Source organism: Acanthopagrus latus, chromosome 4 (assembly GCF_904848185.1).
Source record: "Acanthopagrus latus isolate v.2019 chromosome 4, fAcaLat1.1, whole genome shotgun sequence".
NCBI lineage: Eukaryota > Metazoa > Chordata > Actinopteri > Spariformes > Sparidae > Acanthopagrus > Acanthopagrus latus.
The window spans coordinates 20,992,517-21,008,531 of record NC_051042.1 but is presented as its reverse complement, the minus strand read 5'-3'; the positions used below and the strand labels follow the sequence as shown (position 1 = coordinate 21,008,531).

At 41.2% G+C, this 16,015-nt stretch overlaps 1 protein-coding gene across 1 annotated transcript in view; it reads left to right on the top strand.

The window, feature by feature from the left end:
• Nucleotides 1-15,763, top strand: part of galnt18b (UDP-N-acetyl-alpha-D-galactosamine:polypeptide N-acetylgalactosaminyltransferase 18b) — an 80,982-nt gene extending 65,219 nt beyond the window's left edge. The window contains exons 8-11 of the mRNA XM_037096612.1: nucleotides 2,387-2,524; nucleotides 5,339-5,434; nucleotides 9,835-9,999; nucleotides 15,011-15,763. Coding sequence (XP_036952507.1) covers nucleotides 2,387-2,524; nucleotides 5,339-5,434; nucleotides 9,835-9,999; nucleotides 15,011-15,157 — 546 coding nt within the window. The 3' untranslated portion in view covers nucleotides 15,158-15,763. The remainder of the gene's footprint in view (nucleotides 1-2,386; nucleotides 2,525-5,338; nucleotides 5,435-9,834; nucleotides 10,000-15,010) is intronic.
• The last annotated feature ends 252 nt before the right edge of the window (nucleotides 15,764-16,015 follow it).

The following is a 16,015-nucleotide window of genomic DNA, read 5'->3' as shown; positions in this document are numbered from 1 at the left end:
GTGATTCACGGGGAGCATTCGTACACAAGTCCACGGCTGGTGTGAAAGAATGACGCAGGAACAGACGGTCAGGCGATACAGTCTTAAATCTGCAGGACCAACAGGCAGCTTCATTCTGCAGCCGCCTAATCTAAATGTTACAGGGCTGAGAGTCATCTGTTATCAGCTGCTGTCCTCCCATCGCAGATGTTTAGTTGAATCCGGCCCCTGACGTCTCCAGAAGGCTCACATTTGATTAGTTCTTATCACTTATAGATTGGCCTGAATTAAATATGTGCCACAGAATAAATAAATATGTAACAGTACTCCATAAAATAGTCTAAAACTGCAACATTAGCATTTATAAAGTTAAAGTTTTAAGAAGAATGAGAGAAACTTTTGGGATTACAGCTGTCGGTCAGAGCAAAATGATTAATGATTCAGAAATAAAAGATGACGTGCAGAGAAATAAGGAGAATTATTTAGGTTATGTATTTTTCATCAATTTTTACTCTTTTCAATCTCTTCGCTCAAGGCTTATTGTTTGAGATGTCGATTAAAACATCTGCAGTGTCAACAACTCTTAGTTTACTAGACGAAACAAGCCGTTTATGCTACAAGCGGCTGCATTAGTGTTGAATTTCAGTGTTTTCCATCGACATTGATGTTTATTTCATCTTCAGCTGTAGTCGGTAAATTAAGATAAATAATCATCTGTGTCATCCGAGGTTAAATGTAGCATTCCTCAAAGGCAAAGTCAAATATTTGTTCGCTGACGCTTTTTTTCTTCGCCCGCATAATCTGTTTGAATATGTAAATCCATGTTATGAATAGATGAACATCTGCAGGCAATTCATTCAGTCAATAATGAGGCGTTTAACGCAGTCTGTACTCAAGAAGCATGAAATTTAGCCCCGGCTTTAGCCCCATGAATTAACTACACAGCAAAATTGCCAGTGTTAATTTACCTCAGAGAGTGTGAAAATCAACACTGTGCCAGTGTTCATATTAACTCCAAGTTCACTTTTTGATGTTTTTTGTGCAGCGGAGAGCCCCGTCAGCAACATCTGCGCCCACTTCAGCCTTTTCAGTTATTAAAACAGGAGGCATCAGTGACATTAGATGAGATCCAGTGGACGACATGGTGTGGGTGGTGACATGCTGTGGTGGAGACAGTACTCAGATCCATTACTTAAAGATCCACTCCACACATGTATAAGGGCAAAGTCTCTAATGTGTGCCTGACATGGCTTTTGCGGGGAAAACAAATCTAAAAACCACATTGAAATCCTTATAAAATGCCACCCCTTCCTTCTCCCTCCAGAATATATGAAAATATAGAAAATATTTTCCATTTCACACGTTTCACTGATTAACACAAGATGTCTGTGGAGCTCAAACGTTCAACCGAAGAAACAAGAAATCAGTAACAACAACAGAATGTAAAACTACTGAGTTGCAGTTCATACTTAAACCAGCAATAGACCCGTTTTTTTTTTCTTTATGGTATCATTATTGAGTTAAATGTTGATTGACACCATCTGCATTTAGATTGGTTGCCTATAAACCGCGTTATTTGGTCTGTCACTAGGCATGAGTCTCCCAGGATAATGAAGGTTGACCGATCATGCAGTCAGGCCAGCACCAGTTCTGTATACATTTACGTCTCATTTGATGACTGAATAATTGCATAAACTCGCATTTTGTCTCCTGCTGTTGGTAGTTGCCTCTCTGAGGAAAACAATCTGGTTGTCTTGCAACAGTGGCACCAACAACAGTACTACTTTTTAAGTAAAGAGCACTGAGGTATCAAAAGTAAAAGTACTTATTCTGTGTAGAATCTGCCCTAATTGATGATGTGTATTATTATGTTTGACTTTATTAGATTGTTACTGATGCATTCATGTGTAACACTATTAACTAAGTGAGGGACCACGAGATGATTAACATCACAGGAATGTCTCATTAGCATATTTTTCCTTTTTTTTTTTTTCCCCTGAGTCACTAAGTCGCCTTGACATTACAAAACATGACTGGTCAGTTGTAATGATGGTCCTGTGATATTTCACCAATGCGACGGTATCAGATTGTGCACTTGCGTGATGTACAAGCCCCTCAAAATACCTCCCATTCAAGTAGAGTAAGCGGTTACTTCCATCACTGGCAACATTAAAGCGGTCTGGCATGTGTGGCTGTGTGATGTGGCAGCTTCAATAGTGGACGCTTTTCAAGTCAGAGGAGGAAAAACATCAAAAACGCCATTGAAGCTTTTCAAATACATGACAAATGGCTGCACAATGGTCCTCAATGGCCCATTATCTGATTTGCTTTTCCACAAGCCTCTGTTAATCGATTTGAAGCTTTGCGTGAATCTGTGTACTTCTATCTCTCTCCGCCGCTCTCTCAGGACTCGGGGATTGATATCGGCGACATCTCTGAGAGGAAGGCTCTGAGGAAGAGGCTGCAGTGTAAGACTTTCCGTTGGTACCTGGTCAACATGTACCCCGAGATGAGGATGTACAGCGACACCATCGCGTACGGAGTGGTGAGCCTTATCCCCCATCCCCTCTTCATCCCAAATTTAGTTCAACGTCTGTAAAAGCCAAACAAGGCCAGAGCGTGCCTGAGCAAATCATTTTAATCCCTCGTGTTGGGCTCCGGATGGCTGCTGTCAGGAAACACAAACAGTTTACAGGGACGGGGTTCGCTGCAGAGATGTTGACCCTCACTTTCTCACTTCAGAAGTTGCTGAGCAAATATTTCCTGTTGGATTAACGTGAGGAAATTAGATAAATATATAGATTAACCCAAGCTTACGGTAAATGTAGAAGAGAGCTATTGCAGCAGATTTTCTTTATGAGTCAGAGATGCCAGGGGAAAAAAAAAAAAACTGACAGCCAGCGGGGCATTCTGGCAGTGTGTCTATTTGCCCATTCCTAGTTGTTTCTCAAACAGCTTTATTTCCACGGTCCTCCCACCTCACATCACTGCGGCGCAACCTAATACACAGTGACACACAGGCCGCGGCAATATGGCACTGCTCTCAGTGTTGTGCAGATGATAGGTACTTATTTTTTTTTTGGCTTTTGACAAATGGTGGAAGGATACTGCGAGGAAACAGGGCCGTCCTCATTATGTTCATTTCTGCAAGTAAGTCGAACTCGTTATTCTATATCTGCGACAAGCATCTGATGGACCAGTCGGTCGCGGTGGCTTGAGGAGTGTTACAGGAAATAGAAATGATTTCTGTTGGCAAAAAAAAAAAACTTACTTCACACTTCCAAAAAAATATGCTCCAAGTCTAATGTATTCAGTCCTCCCTCATCCTCCTCCTGTTATAAAAAAAAAATGTGGGTGAGGTGCAGGTGGAGGCCTGTTGTCCTCTGCAGCTCTGTATTTTGCTAAGCCAAGCCCACGTTAGAGGGGAATACAATCAAATCTGAGGGATTTGATTTAAATCCCTCTTGTAACTATGCTCCGCCTACGTTTCATTCACAAATGCGCCACATAACAGAAGCTGAAGGTGCTGTATGTTGTGCTGCTAATGTCTGATGTCGTCCCCGCAGGTGTCAATGTTGCGTATTTGCGAGTTTTCCCACTCTCTGCTGCTAGAAATAGCTTAACTTGAGCAGTTGCACGGGACCATGTGGATTTACTGATTATCAGATGAAGTAGATGTCTCCCGAGCCAATGGGGAGCTGAATCATCCTGAGCTTTGTTCGTCTGATCTCACATCTTTACCTAATTCCCCCAAGACACACACACACACACACACACACACACACACACAAACCACCATCCCTGGAGCTCCCCGCGGCGCAGTTTCTAACTTGCAATCAGGCAGACCTTTGTCATGATGTGCATGAATAACCTTCTGGGTCTCAAAGTCTGAGTCATGTTCATCAAGCGTGATGCTCCTGATTTCCATTTTTATAAAGTAAAGATGAATTTAGGAGGATTCTGCGTATGATTCAATCGGTTCCGCTTCAACCGTAATTTCTCAGACATCCTTTAATTTATTGAATCTGTTTATGTGAATCCCGGAGAATGAGCTAGGCTGAACCTACTCCTCTCTCTTTTTTCCTTTTATAAACACCTGTCCAAACTGACGTAATCTCGGGGAAACATTGCCATATTAACAGCGAGCACCAGAGCAGGCGAAACTCATGATATGATAATAGTTTCTTTACCCAGTGGGAGAAATAATGTGGCCTACTGCAGAGTTGAAGAGAGCAGGTGGTAGATGCAGCCTCCTCGCTCTCACTGTGTTTTGGCAGTAGATGGTTTCGTCTGTGGAGTGGACATCACACATAGTCAGCAATTCCTTTTTACTATAATTCGCAGCCCATCATTTTTTTTTTTCTAAAGCCACAAAACCTCTCTCCAAGAACACAATCCTCCTCCATCCTGATATTAAAATTGGGGTGAGGGAGGTGTTTCTTTCACCTCGCCAAACGTTTTCAGGTATGCTTTCTCGCTCACCGCGGTGTCTAAGGCTGTTTTTAGGTTCCTTATTAAACACATGGACCATAAATCAGTCAGTCAGAGCAACAATCAATAATAGGCATACAAGTACATAAATATAAGAGCAGACTCAAACTTTCAAACATAGATATACACGGTAAGATACATGATATAAAAACACAGCACAAGATCCACATAACCTACACTGTTACCAGAGATCAGCCTATAGCAGATGGAACAAAAGAGAGAGGGCTGTCTGAAACTCAACAAGTAAAGGGTATAAATGACCATTAATACAAAATATATCATTTTACCACCATCTTATTAGGATATTCTGTAACAAAGGTTTTTCTTATCTTAACTCATCAATGGTTGAATTTCCATTTTCAAAACAGAACGCAGCAATATTCTTTAAAACATCACCATTTTTTTGTTTTTCAAAACATAGTTTACCCCAAATTATTTAATCTCCCAGAACTTATAAATAACTGCTAACAAATTTAAAGGTTTTGTCTGTAAGCTCATGAAAACTTCTAATCTGTCTCTCTAACATTATATATTTATGAGTGTAAGCAAGCAGCAGTAAAAGTTACAACGAGAGTTCAACACTCAACAAACACTCACTTTTCAAGATGAGCAAGGTGATTAGAGGGTCACACACATAGTGATGGACTTGAATTGTCGATCACAGAGGTCTGCATCTTGTGCATTTTCAGAGTGAAAAACATTACTCACATGGTATCAGAGGCTCACATGAACATAAACGTCTTCATGCTTTTACCTGAATGGGAATGATATGTGACTGCTTGTGCGTGCAGACTGTGTCAGAATCCTGATTTGATCCCCTGACAGTTCATACTTTTGTTTATGTGTGTGTTTACTCTTTGTCTGTCAGCTGAAAAACTCCCTGAAGAATGATCTGTGTCTGGACCAGGGGCCCGACAATGACAACACACCCATCCTGTATCTCTGTCACGGGATGACACCTCAGGTTAGGACACGCTCTCTCCCTCTTTCTCTCTCTGTGTTGTGTTATTTCCATCTTGGGTTTGTCTGACTCAATAAAACTTTTCCATCTCAGAGAAAAATAACTTGCCTTTTCTCCGCTTTCAGATCAAATCAAACTCAGTAGCTTTAGCCTCATATACAGGTTTTATAGTTTGGCCCTTTACAGAAACAGTCCTCCATGTTTTTAGATGCATATTAAACTCTTCTCCATTTTTCATACGACTCCAGTTAGGGCTGACACGTCCCCAATGAATCCAGCTCAGAACGAAATGCTGCAATATTGACGAAACACAAAGTTAGACGCAACATGAACGTTTGTTTTCTATCTGCAGCTGTCTAGGGTTTAATATCAAAAGGTTTATTTTCTTGATATCACACAGACATATTCATTTTTCTGCAAATTTCAGAATTTCATTTTTATTCATTTCAGTGTATAATTCCCCCAAAACAATTGTACAAGAAAAAAAAATACACTTTTACCCCCCTACTTATACACATTCCATGACCAAACACATCCTCTATAGAGTAGTTTGTGTAAAATGGAGTTGTGAAATTAAATTTCCTTATCTGATTGTCATCATTTAATCTTCAAGGAAACATATTACATATCATGATTGTATTTTGGTTAACTGCTAGTATAGGTTAATCTGCTTTAAATGCTAAAACAAACACATCAGTTTTCTCATTCTGTGCAGTGCTGCAGCTAAAACATCTGTAGTAGCTTCTGTTGCTTCATGGCCCTCCCCCAAAATTCTCGGTCTCCTCTGATTGGTCAGCTCACACATGCCTGAGCCAGCATTGACAAAACAGAGAAGCTGTGCTAGGTCAATTCTCACATGCCTTTCCAGCCACTAGGAATAAAATTATGCAAATGAGTGACATAGTGATGTAGTGTGATGTCACAAAGTCACAGAATTAAAAGCTGAAGAGGCGTTTCAGGTGCAGTGTTTTCTGTGGGAGTGAGGAGCTTCCTTGTTGTTGACTTTTTAAAGATGCAATTTTCAAGCGTTTTGGTTCATTCATTTTAGTACATTCAAAGTACTAACAGTTAGCATGCTGACCAGCTAACCGAGGCCCATCCAGGTCCAAAGCTCATGTAGAGACAGTGGAAACACCAGCACTCCCCCAGTGCTCTTGGTTGCTCTGACTACAGTCTGCACAGCTAACTAGCTAATGGTAGCTACAGTAAGCAGCAGTTGGTTATTCAAGTGATTGACTTCCAGAAGATGTGACATTTTATACCTTCTCAAAGGAAGGAGTCAAAAACAACCTCTGTATATTTTCATGTAATAGTCTGTTTCTGGCATCACATAAATCTAAATCTTTATATTTCAACACATTTGACTTGTTAAACAGTCCAGTATGTTCTCTCACAAGGATTAAAGATTAAGTCAGCCCGACAGACACCAGATCTGTTTCTTGCTTGCTTATTATATGTGCTTTCCATCAGTCAGTGTCTGTGTCTTTACACTCCCTGTTCAGGATATATCTCAGCCCAAATAACAGGGTGTTTAAGTGATTTCAAATGTTAGCACAGCTTGATTAGCATTTACTTTCTCCAGCCTTTTTCCAGCTCCTATCGATCCCTCCATCCCATTATGTCTGAGCAGATTGTTTAACCTTGCCGTGGCAGCTGTAAAGTTGTTGCATGGAGTGAGGCTTGATCCTCGCATTATCCTCCTGAAATCAAGTCAGTTTATTGGACGTTTCACAGACATTGCGCCTGTATTGATATTTACATCAAGCTGAGACTTTTTCCTTTTAAAAACCCACAAGTCGACGTCTGCTGCCCGCTCGGAGACCCTGAAAAGTTTAAACTTGCTAATTATAAATCTGTTGCCATAAATCTCTCGTAAATCCAGGCATATCAAACAAAGGATGGGAGTAGCAGCCGCGTTCCTAATGAGATTATGGATCTCCTCTGCAAGACAAATCCAGTCTGCTCTATTTTTATGTTCTAGCGTTACATCATCAAGTGGAATTAGTCCCTGGTTTGCCTCTATGATCATACAGACTGATGTTTGCTGTATGTAGTCATGCCAACTGTACTTTTGTACAGCTAGACTCTGTGTCGGAGGTGCTGCGGTAAATATTTAAAGACCTCAAAGAAAAGGAGGCGCTCATGAAAAGGAGGGAAACGACAAAGCTTTACAATCCACAACACGTGACTGACTTCACAAGAGCGTGTAGTCAGCAAACATACAGCACAGAACAGAATTACAACACACCGACTTAAGCACAGCAACAATAAGAACCACAGTCACATACAGCCTGGCAGTCAGCGCCGCTCCAGAAATGAGCAACACAATAAAAAAAAGAAAAAGAAAAAGAAAAAAGAAATCACGCTAGTCAGACTGTGTAACGGCTGGTGTGAAGGAGGCAGGAGGCTGTTTGGGCGATTGCAGACAAATAAGATTAAAGTGAGAGGATGAGAGTGAGCGTGAGACACGCAGCAGAATAAGCAAATACGGCCCGGATTTTTATATGTTTAATATCTGCAAGTGCCCTGACAGCAAATGGGGGATGCATATTCAGAAACAGTCTTTGACATGGAAAGACATCTGCAGATGGTCTCTATTAAAAAATGCCTGCTTTTCTTCCCAATTTTTACTCTGATATGAATCTTATTCCCCCAGACTCTTGTTACGCCTCTGCTTCATTTGGATTCAGGAAAACTAATTAATGTGTCCTCCTCATTTCCTTTTTTTTCTTCAAACTTGTTTGTTCAAAGCTGCTGATGGTGGAAAGAGTATTCACATCATTTACTCAACTAAAAGTACCAGTACAACAAGGATCCTACTTCCTACTCTGATGGACGAATTGTCACATATGACATAAGCAGAGCTCACTGTTATCATTCTATGCTGTATAAATCTGAGGGGTCGTGAGATAACTGATGGAGGAGGAAAGAAGAAAGACTAGGAGGTGAAACCGGGAGACACAGGACCAGAACAGAGCAGGACGGCAAGATGAACAGATACACCAACAAAGAGTGAGCGAGCAACATGGGCCTAAATACAAACTGAGGGAAAACACTAGAAACAGGGAAGGGGCTGGTAGGCTGGATAACGCTGGAGGGAGGGAAGGGCTAAAGAGGTGAGATGGCATGCAGGTGTGGAAGAGAAAGCTGATAGGGGAGGAACTCAGGGAACAGGGCTGGACTACTAAAACAGATTCAAGACAGGTGGGGGGGGAGTCAGGTTGGTGAGAACAACAGGCGGGAAAACCGAACACAGAACACAAAAAGGGGGCAAAATAAACCACAAAAACCTAGAAAACAGACAAACAATGAGACTTAAGCGACAGTCAGACATAAATTAATGCAGCACAACAAACAAAAAACAAGTTCCTCTGGTGTTGAATATGAGTGTCTGAATTTGTCCCTGTTGTTAGCCAGATGGCATCAAACATCAATATTTTTCGAGGTAATTTATCAAAGTTAGAAATTCCGGTATTGTTCTCGCTGATGAGCAAACTCCAGCGTGACCTCTCAGCGTTCTGTGCGCTGCTTTCATGCACTGAATCCTCCTGAAATGGAAAGACACTGCCCCTCCCTCTCACACACAATGAATCAGGGATGTCTTATATTGTGTGAGGTTAGAAAAAAAAAAGAAAGCACAGGCTGTAAAGTTCTTCCAGCAAATTCTACAACACCTGGCTTCCTGTCCTGGAACATGTAAAAGAGAAGTTACTGTGGCTCTAACTTAATCTCCTGTTTTTTGTTGCTTTTTTTAAAAAAATATTATCGTAATTATATTTTCTCTTTATTTGTGTATTTTTCTCATCCATACCTTTTTATTTTTTATATATCGCCCATCGCCATATTTTCACTGTTTTTGATCACACCATGGTTGTTCTCAGTATAAATACAATTTACACTCTCTCTCTTTCTCTCTCTCTCTCATGCATGTACAACAAAGCCCATTCCTTTTTTTGAAATCAGAACATGCTTCTCATGCTCGATTCCTGCAAGTGATTTTTCCGCTTTTGTCAGCTTTATGCGAGCGAAAAAGCTGCCCTTGAAAAAAGCGGTTGGAAGGATTCCTTCAGAGAGCGCACAATTATTCAGGTTTTCTCCCCATTCTTGAATTAATAATGAGCTTCTTTACTGTGCATTGCCTCGTTTCTCCCTGTCCTCCATTCACTCAGGATAGCCGAATAAATACACATTATTTAGTGTATGTAGATCGGCTCAATGGATGTCTCTTTTCTCGCAGCCAAAGACAACCCAGGAGCGAGCCTCGTTTGCTGCATAGTTTATTACCTGTATGGCCACATGCAGCTCCGGAAGGGGCCATTACCTAAATGTCAACCTCAGCAGTGCAAATGTACAGCACAGCAGCGTGCACATCGTTCACGGCGGGGTGTGGTGTTTTCTTGCAGAATGTGTACTACACCAGTACTCAGCAGCTCCACATCGGCCTCCTCAGCCCCACCGTTGACGACGATGACAACAAGTGCCTGGTGGATGTGAACAGCAGACCGCGCCTCATCGAGTGCAGCTACGCCGCCGCCAAACGCATGAAGCTCCACTGGCTCTTCACTCAGGTGACAAAAGCCCCCCCCAGCCCACACCTTCAGTTCTCTGTTTATATTCAGCAGTGAGGGAAGGTAATTTGTTAAATGTGATGGGAAAATCAAAACTGTGGGAGGTAGATTTTTAGCTCCGCGTTCCCCCTCAATCCTGCAAACTCATTTAGACGAGAGGAGTCCTACTGATGGTCTTTCTTGATCAGCTGCTCTGTGCTTACACTGTGTTTTAACAGAACAAGCAGCCACCTTGCAAAATGCCCCATGACAGCGGATGAATCGGATTTACTGCATGCTTTGATTTGAGCTCAGAAGACCTCATAATGATGTGTGTGTGCTGTCAGTGTGGCTCTAATTGTATTTGTTGTTCCTCTTTCAGCCAAATATGTATAAAATCCTATATATAATTACACATTATATGAACAATATATAATATTCTTTTGTCGTTGTCCCTGCCACCTCTGGTGTGTCTACTTGGTGTTACAGTGTAAAGGTTTTATACAAACGAACTTGAACGCCACATACCCTAACACTGAACTTTAAGTGGTTATTTTTGTTAACTCTGTATAATTCAGGAGGTGGGATTGGAACATATCAGCTCGGCTGGAGTGTATCATGTCTCTGAAATGTGGCATCAATTATTGATACAGTTTTGACTGCACATGTGCAAAGTGTCAAGTGCTCAAACAGAGAGAGATTGCCTTGATGCAGCCGCCGCGACTTGGGGAAACGGAGCACTCTGCAAATTAAAGAAAAGAGAGAGAGCGAAGGTTTCAATTTTTTATATTTTAATTCAAATGTTGCGCCGTTCTGGACAAAATCTGATTAACTAGAGATGTTCTTAATCTCTTCCCAGTGAAATGTGCAAAATCGCTTCACTTCCCTTATCCTCTGTAAAGACTTCTAATTATCCACGAAGAAGTAAATGAGATAAGCCCAGACTTGTGAGAGAAATTAACTGTGTGCTTGCATGTAATGATTAGTCATATGTTGGCAGGCGCTGATTTTTCTGATTAGAAAAGCTAACACATGTTCAGTGGGCGGGACGGTATGGTGTGGTATGGTTTATTTTGCTTGTGTGGTCTATGGGTATGTATGTGTGTGTGTGTGTGTGTGTGGGTGTGTGGGTGATTCCTTTTTATTTCTCTTTAACAAATACCTACAGTTCTGTGTAAAGCAGAGCAAATGTAATGTAAACCCTAACAAACCAAAGCACGCTAAATCAAATAACAACCTTCCCACATGCTTTATGCTCACGTATACATTCATTAGCTGACTCCCGGAGGCTGTTCTAACAAGCAGCGGCGAGACGCTGTGTAGATAACTTGGCTGAGTCAAACTCAGAGCAGCTCCTTTTATCAGTTTATGTTCCAGATTTTCAGGGATTCTGGGTTTTTTTACTTTGCCCTCGTTCCAAGCTTCTGAATCGCCGCCCACTCTTCGATTTGTACTGGGATTGAAATAGGTCTGGGGTTGTGCTAATGAACTGCTTTTTGCTGCAGCTTTAGAAACAGTCAGCCAATCAGGTCTTTGTGGGCAAGATTAAGAATCTGTACTGATGTATAGTAAGTTTACCTACAAAACTGTTAAATGTTAAATGCTAGATGTTTAAGCTTCAGTTTGTAGACTGATCTATGTGCAGATCAACAGAAGAAGGCTGTTTTCACACTCATTGCTCAAAGTGCATGTTTCTCTGTGCTCACTGGAGATGTGGCTACAAGCACGAAGAAGCTGATAATTTAAACATTAGTTATGTATGCCTGAATACATGTGTGGATGGGATCTTTAATAAGTTATAAGTTGATATTAAAGGTGACGTAAAAACACATCAGTTGTCTAGTGATGCAGCAGTCTTCCCCCTCTGTCTGAAGCGCTCTGTTTTAGCTCCTGTCCCCTTATGAAACCGCCCCCCACCAAATACCTAGTCTCCTCTGATTGGCCAGCTCACACATGCCTGAACCAGCACTGCTAACAATGGATCAGCTGTGCTAAATCAAGTCTTATGTGCCAAAATAGCTGCTAGGAATAAATATTGACATGGTGATGTAGCGTGAGGTCACAAAGTCACAGCGCCACAGAGACTGCTGTTCCATCTTGGCAGTCACATTCACCCACCACTTAATGCATGGGGCCGATGCAGTCTACCAGTTTAGTTAGATTAACTTTCAAGCTGCAACCATGATGTTCAAATGACTTTTGACAGTTAACCAGCTGTGTGGAGTCGGAATTTTGCGACAAACCATTGCTGATGATTTTTAAAGCACCTCAATATCCTCCATGAGCTTTATGTCACACCCTCTGCTTTCTTTCCAACTGCTGACCGTGCTGATAAGCGGAACAACCAACATGAACCTCCTGCTTTTAGAACACCTGCATGCACCTGTCATCTTCAGTCAACACTGTATGTTTACCTCATGTCCCTCCCTCTGAATGTCCCAGGCAACTGAACTGAAATAACCAGCTCCTGCTGCCTCTTCAACTGTGTGGTCCTAGCCTGAAAATCATGTTGTATTCAAATAAGTTGTAGCATAAGACTGTCAGATATTTCTTGGTTTTGTCAATACTTTATTAGCATACAGTACACGGGCTACTGTGGGTCACTCAACATGTTACAGCATCAATGAAAGAGCATGGTCAGGCTACAAACAAATTACTTTTGTTTTTCCCTAAAGGTTGACATTTATTGATTCTGGTTTCTTGCCCAAAGGTTAAAACACATATTTTAGATCAACAACATCTCTGAATGGGGCTTAACACACACAGACAGGAGGTTAAACACATTTATTTCCCCAGTCCTAGAAAATAAGTGCAGTGGAGCTTGTGTCTGCATCAAAACATTAATCAATTCATATTTTTTTTGAAAATGTCTCCCTAGCTCTGTTTTCTGCCTCAAACTCTCTGCTCTACACATAAAACCTATTCTAAAAAGTCCTCTTTGTAAAATATGAACTCATCAGTTCATCTAGTAATGAAGGTTTGGAGCTGACCTTGAAAGCAGCATTGTAGGAAATTAATTTCTGACATGTTGCTTCCATTACAGAAAAAAACACACAAATTTCCCATGTTGTCCACATGTGGCAGTATGTGATCACATATTTTTCACGCTATAATACTGTGGCACAGTTTCAACCAAATCAGTGAACAAAGTTACAAATTGAGGCCCGGTTAATGAAATTACGAGATTAAGGATGTTTGATAGCTTTCACAAGTGATCTCATATTCACATGGACATTTTTATGGCTTCAACATGGATATACACATGGGTTTTATATGTAATCCCATATCCTGCACATGTTCTTAGACCACATGTCCCTTTGTGCAAAAGCGCCCGTGTCCCAAATATTTCATACATGATTTTAATATTTTTATCACATGTTAAAAGTTCCCATGTGCTAAACCACATGGACACGTGATCTCATGAGATCAAGTGTGTTTAGCAACATGGTAAATTCATATGCTTTTTTTTTTGTAAGGATTGCAAAGCTTTCAACCAGAACTTGTGGCCTTACTCAACAGATGGAGGTACTTAGTTGTCATGGGAATGGTAAAGATATTATCAGTTCATAAATATATAATAATCTTGTAATCTCTGCTGGTCACTTGTTCACAGCTCAGCTGAACGCTGCTGTACCCACAGTGGGGATTCAATAAATATCGGATCTGAATCAAATCTGGCTTTATGGAGCTGATACCGTTCAGTTGGAAAAAGGCCCCTGATTGCTCCATTCACTGCATTTATGGGCTGGCTCACATAGTGCTCCATAAATGCCCACTCTCGGCAGTTATTACCAATCTGTTATCTATAAAAAGGAATGTCTCTTGGACCTCACAGACCAGGCCAAACACCTGTGAAGGTACAGAAAGAATAATATAGCTCACAGTCTGTGTAACCTGTCCAGTCGTGAGGTCTTCTTCCTCCCACAGCCCTGTCAGCCCTCCATTTATAGTGTTGGAAAGAGCTCTCCCCTCACAGCTCTCCACACACTGTATTGACTGCTGAAGGCCTCCTATACAGTCACTTGCCGTCGGTCAGCCGTGACAGTGTAATGAGAAAATCCTGCCTGGTTTCATCAGGACAGGCTGGAATATTCTCACTGAGCTGATGTGCTCACTCTGTTCAGACTATGACAGCAACAGCTGTCATATAAAAGTTTGTAAATTGTTGGACCTTACTTTCTTTTTGCGCTAAAGGTTTCTCTCTTCTTCCAGACATATTTCTCACCCACCAGTCAATTAAATAATTGACTTCACTTATTTAAAGTTTCCCTCTGGTCAAAAGATAGTTTTTTCTTCTCGTTCAGACAGAATGTTTAAGCTTCCCTGTGTAGAATGAGCTGTGCTCTGAACCTGACACCAGAAGGCTTATTTCACACTCGTTGCTGAAAGTGAAAATGTTCTCAGTGCTCATTAAAAAATCACATTTTAAGAGCATGATTTGTGACATCACGAATCGTCCAACAGTCAGCATATGGGATTTTTAACGAAGTAGAAGGAACAGATGTGATTTTTTAATGTGATCGTTATACTTTTTTCTGCAAAAGCCATGTCAGAAACATTAGAGATTTTTTTCTATATGTCTTTAATACATGTGTGGAAGGAAGATTAAATGTATTTGAATTGGATCAAACTATAGTTTAATGGCTCTGAAACGTGATGTGAGGTTGTCTGTTCCAGCTTCTCTTCCACCTCGGCACCAGATGTTGTTTTCCGCTTTTGTTTTCCATTTTCGAGCACTTTTAATCCAGTGTACTCCCTCCAAATTTTGGCTTGGTGCGGGAGAAAGTTAATGACTACTCTGGCAATTGCATTGTTGGTTTTGCCTTGAAACCATGATGATGCTATCTGGTGGGCCCAGTGAGGACGGTAGTGTGACTCAACCAAAAACGCCCAGAGCACACGGCACTTCAGCAGCTTACATCCCCATCCGTCCGCAGCAGTGTGGGCTTAAAGGAGGCGAGATATATTGTGTGCACAAATCGTTCTTCTGGAGGCCGGCACAATTTTAACCAGCATGCTTTTATCTTTTCAGGGAGGATCCATTCAGAACAGGAAATCAAAGAGATGCCTCGAGCTTGTAGCGAGCAGTGACAATGAGTTCGGCTACCAACTGGCTCTGCAGAAATGTACTGGACAGAAATGGTTCATCACAAACGTGCTGTTTAGCAGCTCCTTATAATCAACTGCTGAAAGGAACACGGCAGTGAATAGCACACCGGACTGGATGGAGATGTTTTCTTTTGTGTGCACATGTATATGCGTGAGTCAGCGTGTGTGTGTGTGTGTGTGTGTGTGTGTGTGTGTGTGTGTGTGTGTGTGTGTGTGTGCGTGTGTGTGGAAGGATACGACGGAAAAGTGGTGCCCGTTTGAACAAATGTTAGTTTGAGCACCACGATGTCCGCTGACAAGCAGTCGACATCACATCATAAATGTTAAACATTTTATTTTGCCTACACGATCAGCCAGAGTTGGCAAATATTTTGCAGATTTGAAAAGGTAGAATATTTAGTATATTTTGTGGTAAATACAGTACAGTCAGATTTTTGTTGACTTGGGTCCAATATGTTTTTGTACTGTTAATATTTGCTACTGTGTAGCAAGCTTTCTGAACTCGTCCCTGCTGTAATTATTTTGATTTAGTGTCTCAGGTTTGTAGGTTTATTATGCGATTCAGCTGTATAGTCGTGGGAAAATGTTGGAACAAATCCAAAATGACAGATTATTTTCTAAGTGTTGATATTTCCAATTATTTGTAATATGTAACAGTAAAATAACTCCTGTAAACTTCTGAGTGCGAGTGCCTTTTCTTCATTGTTGTTGCTAAAGCCAATATCTGCCAATCAAATCTTAATGAAAAGAGCAGGAATCTGCTAACAATACCAAAAAGAATTGGTAATGTCAAGAATGCCAACAACAAGGTGCTAGAGAGGAGATTTAGAAGGAGTATCAGCAAATGCCCCAGCCCTCATGTAACCCTTTAGGGCTGGTGCAATGTACCGATAATGACAATAACCATGATATTTAAAAATGAGATGTT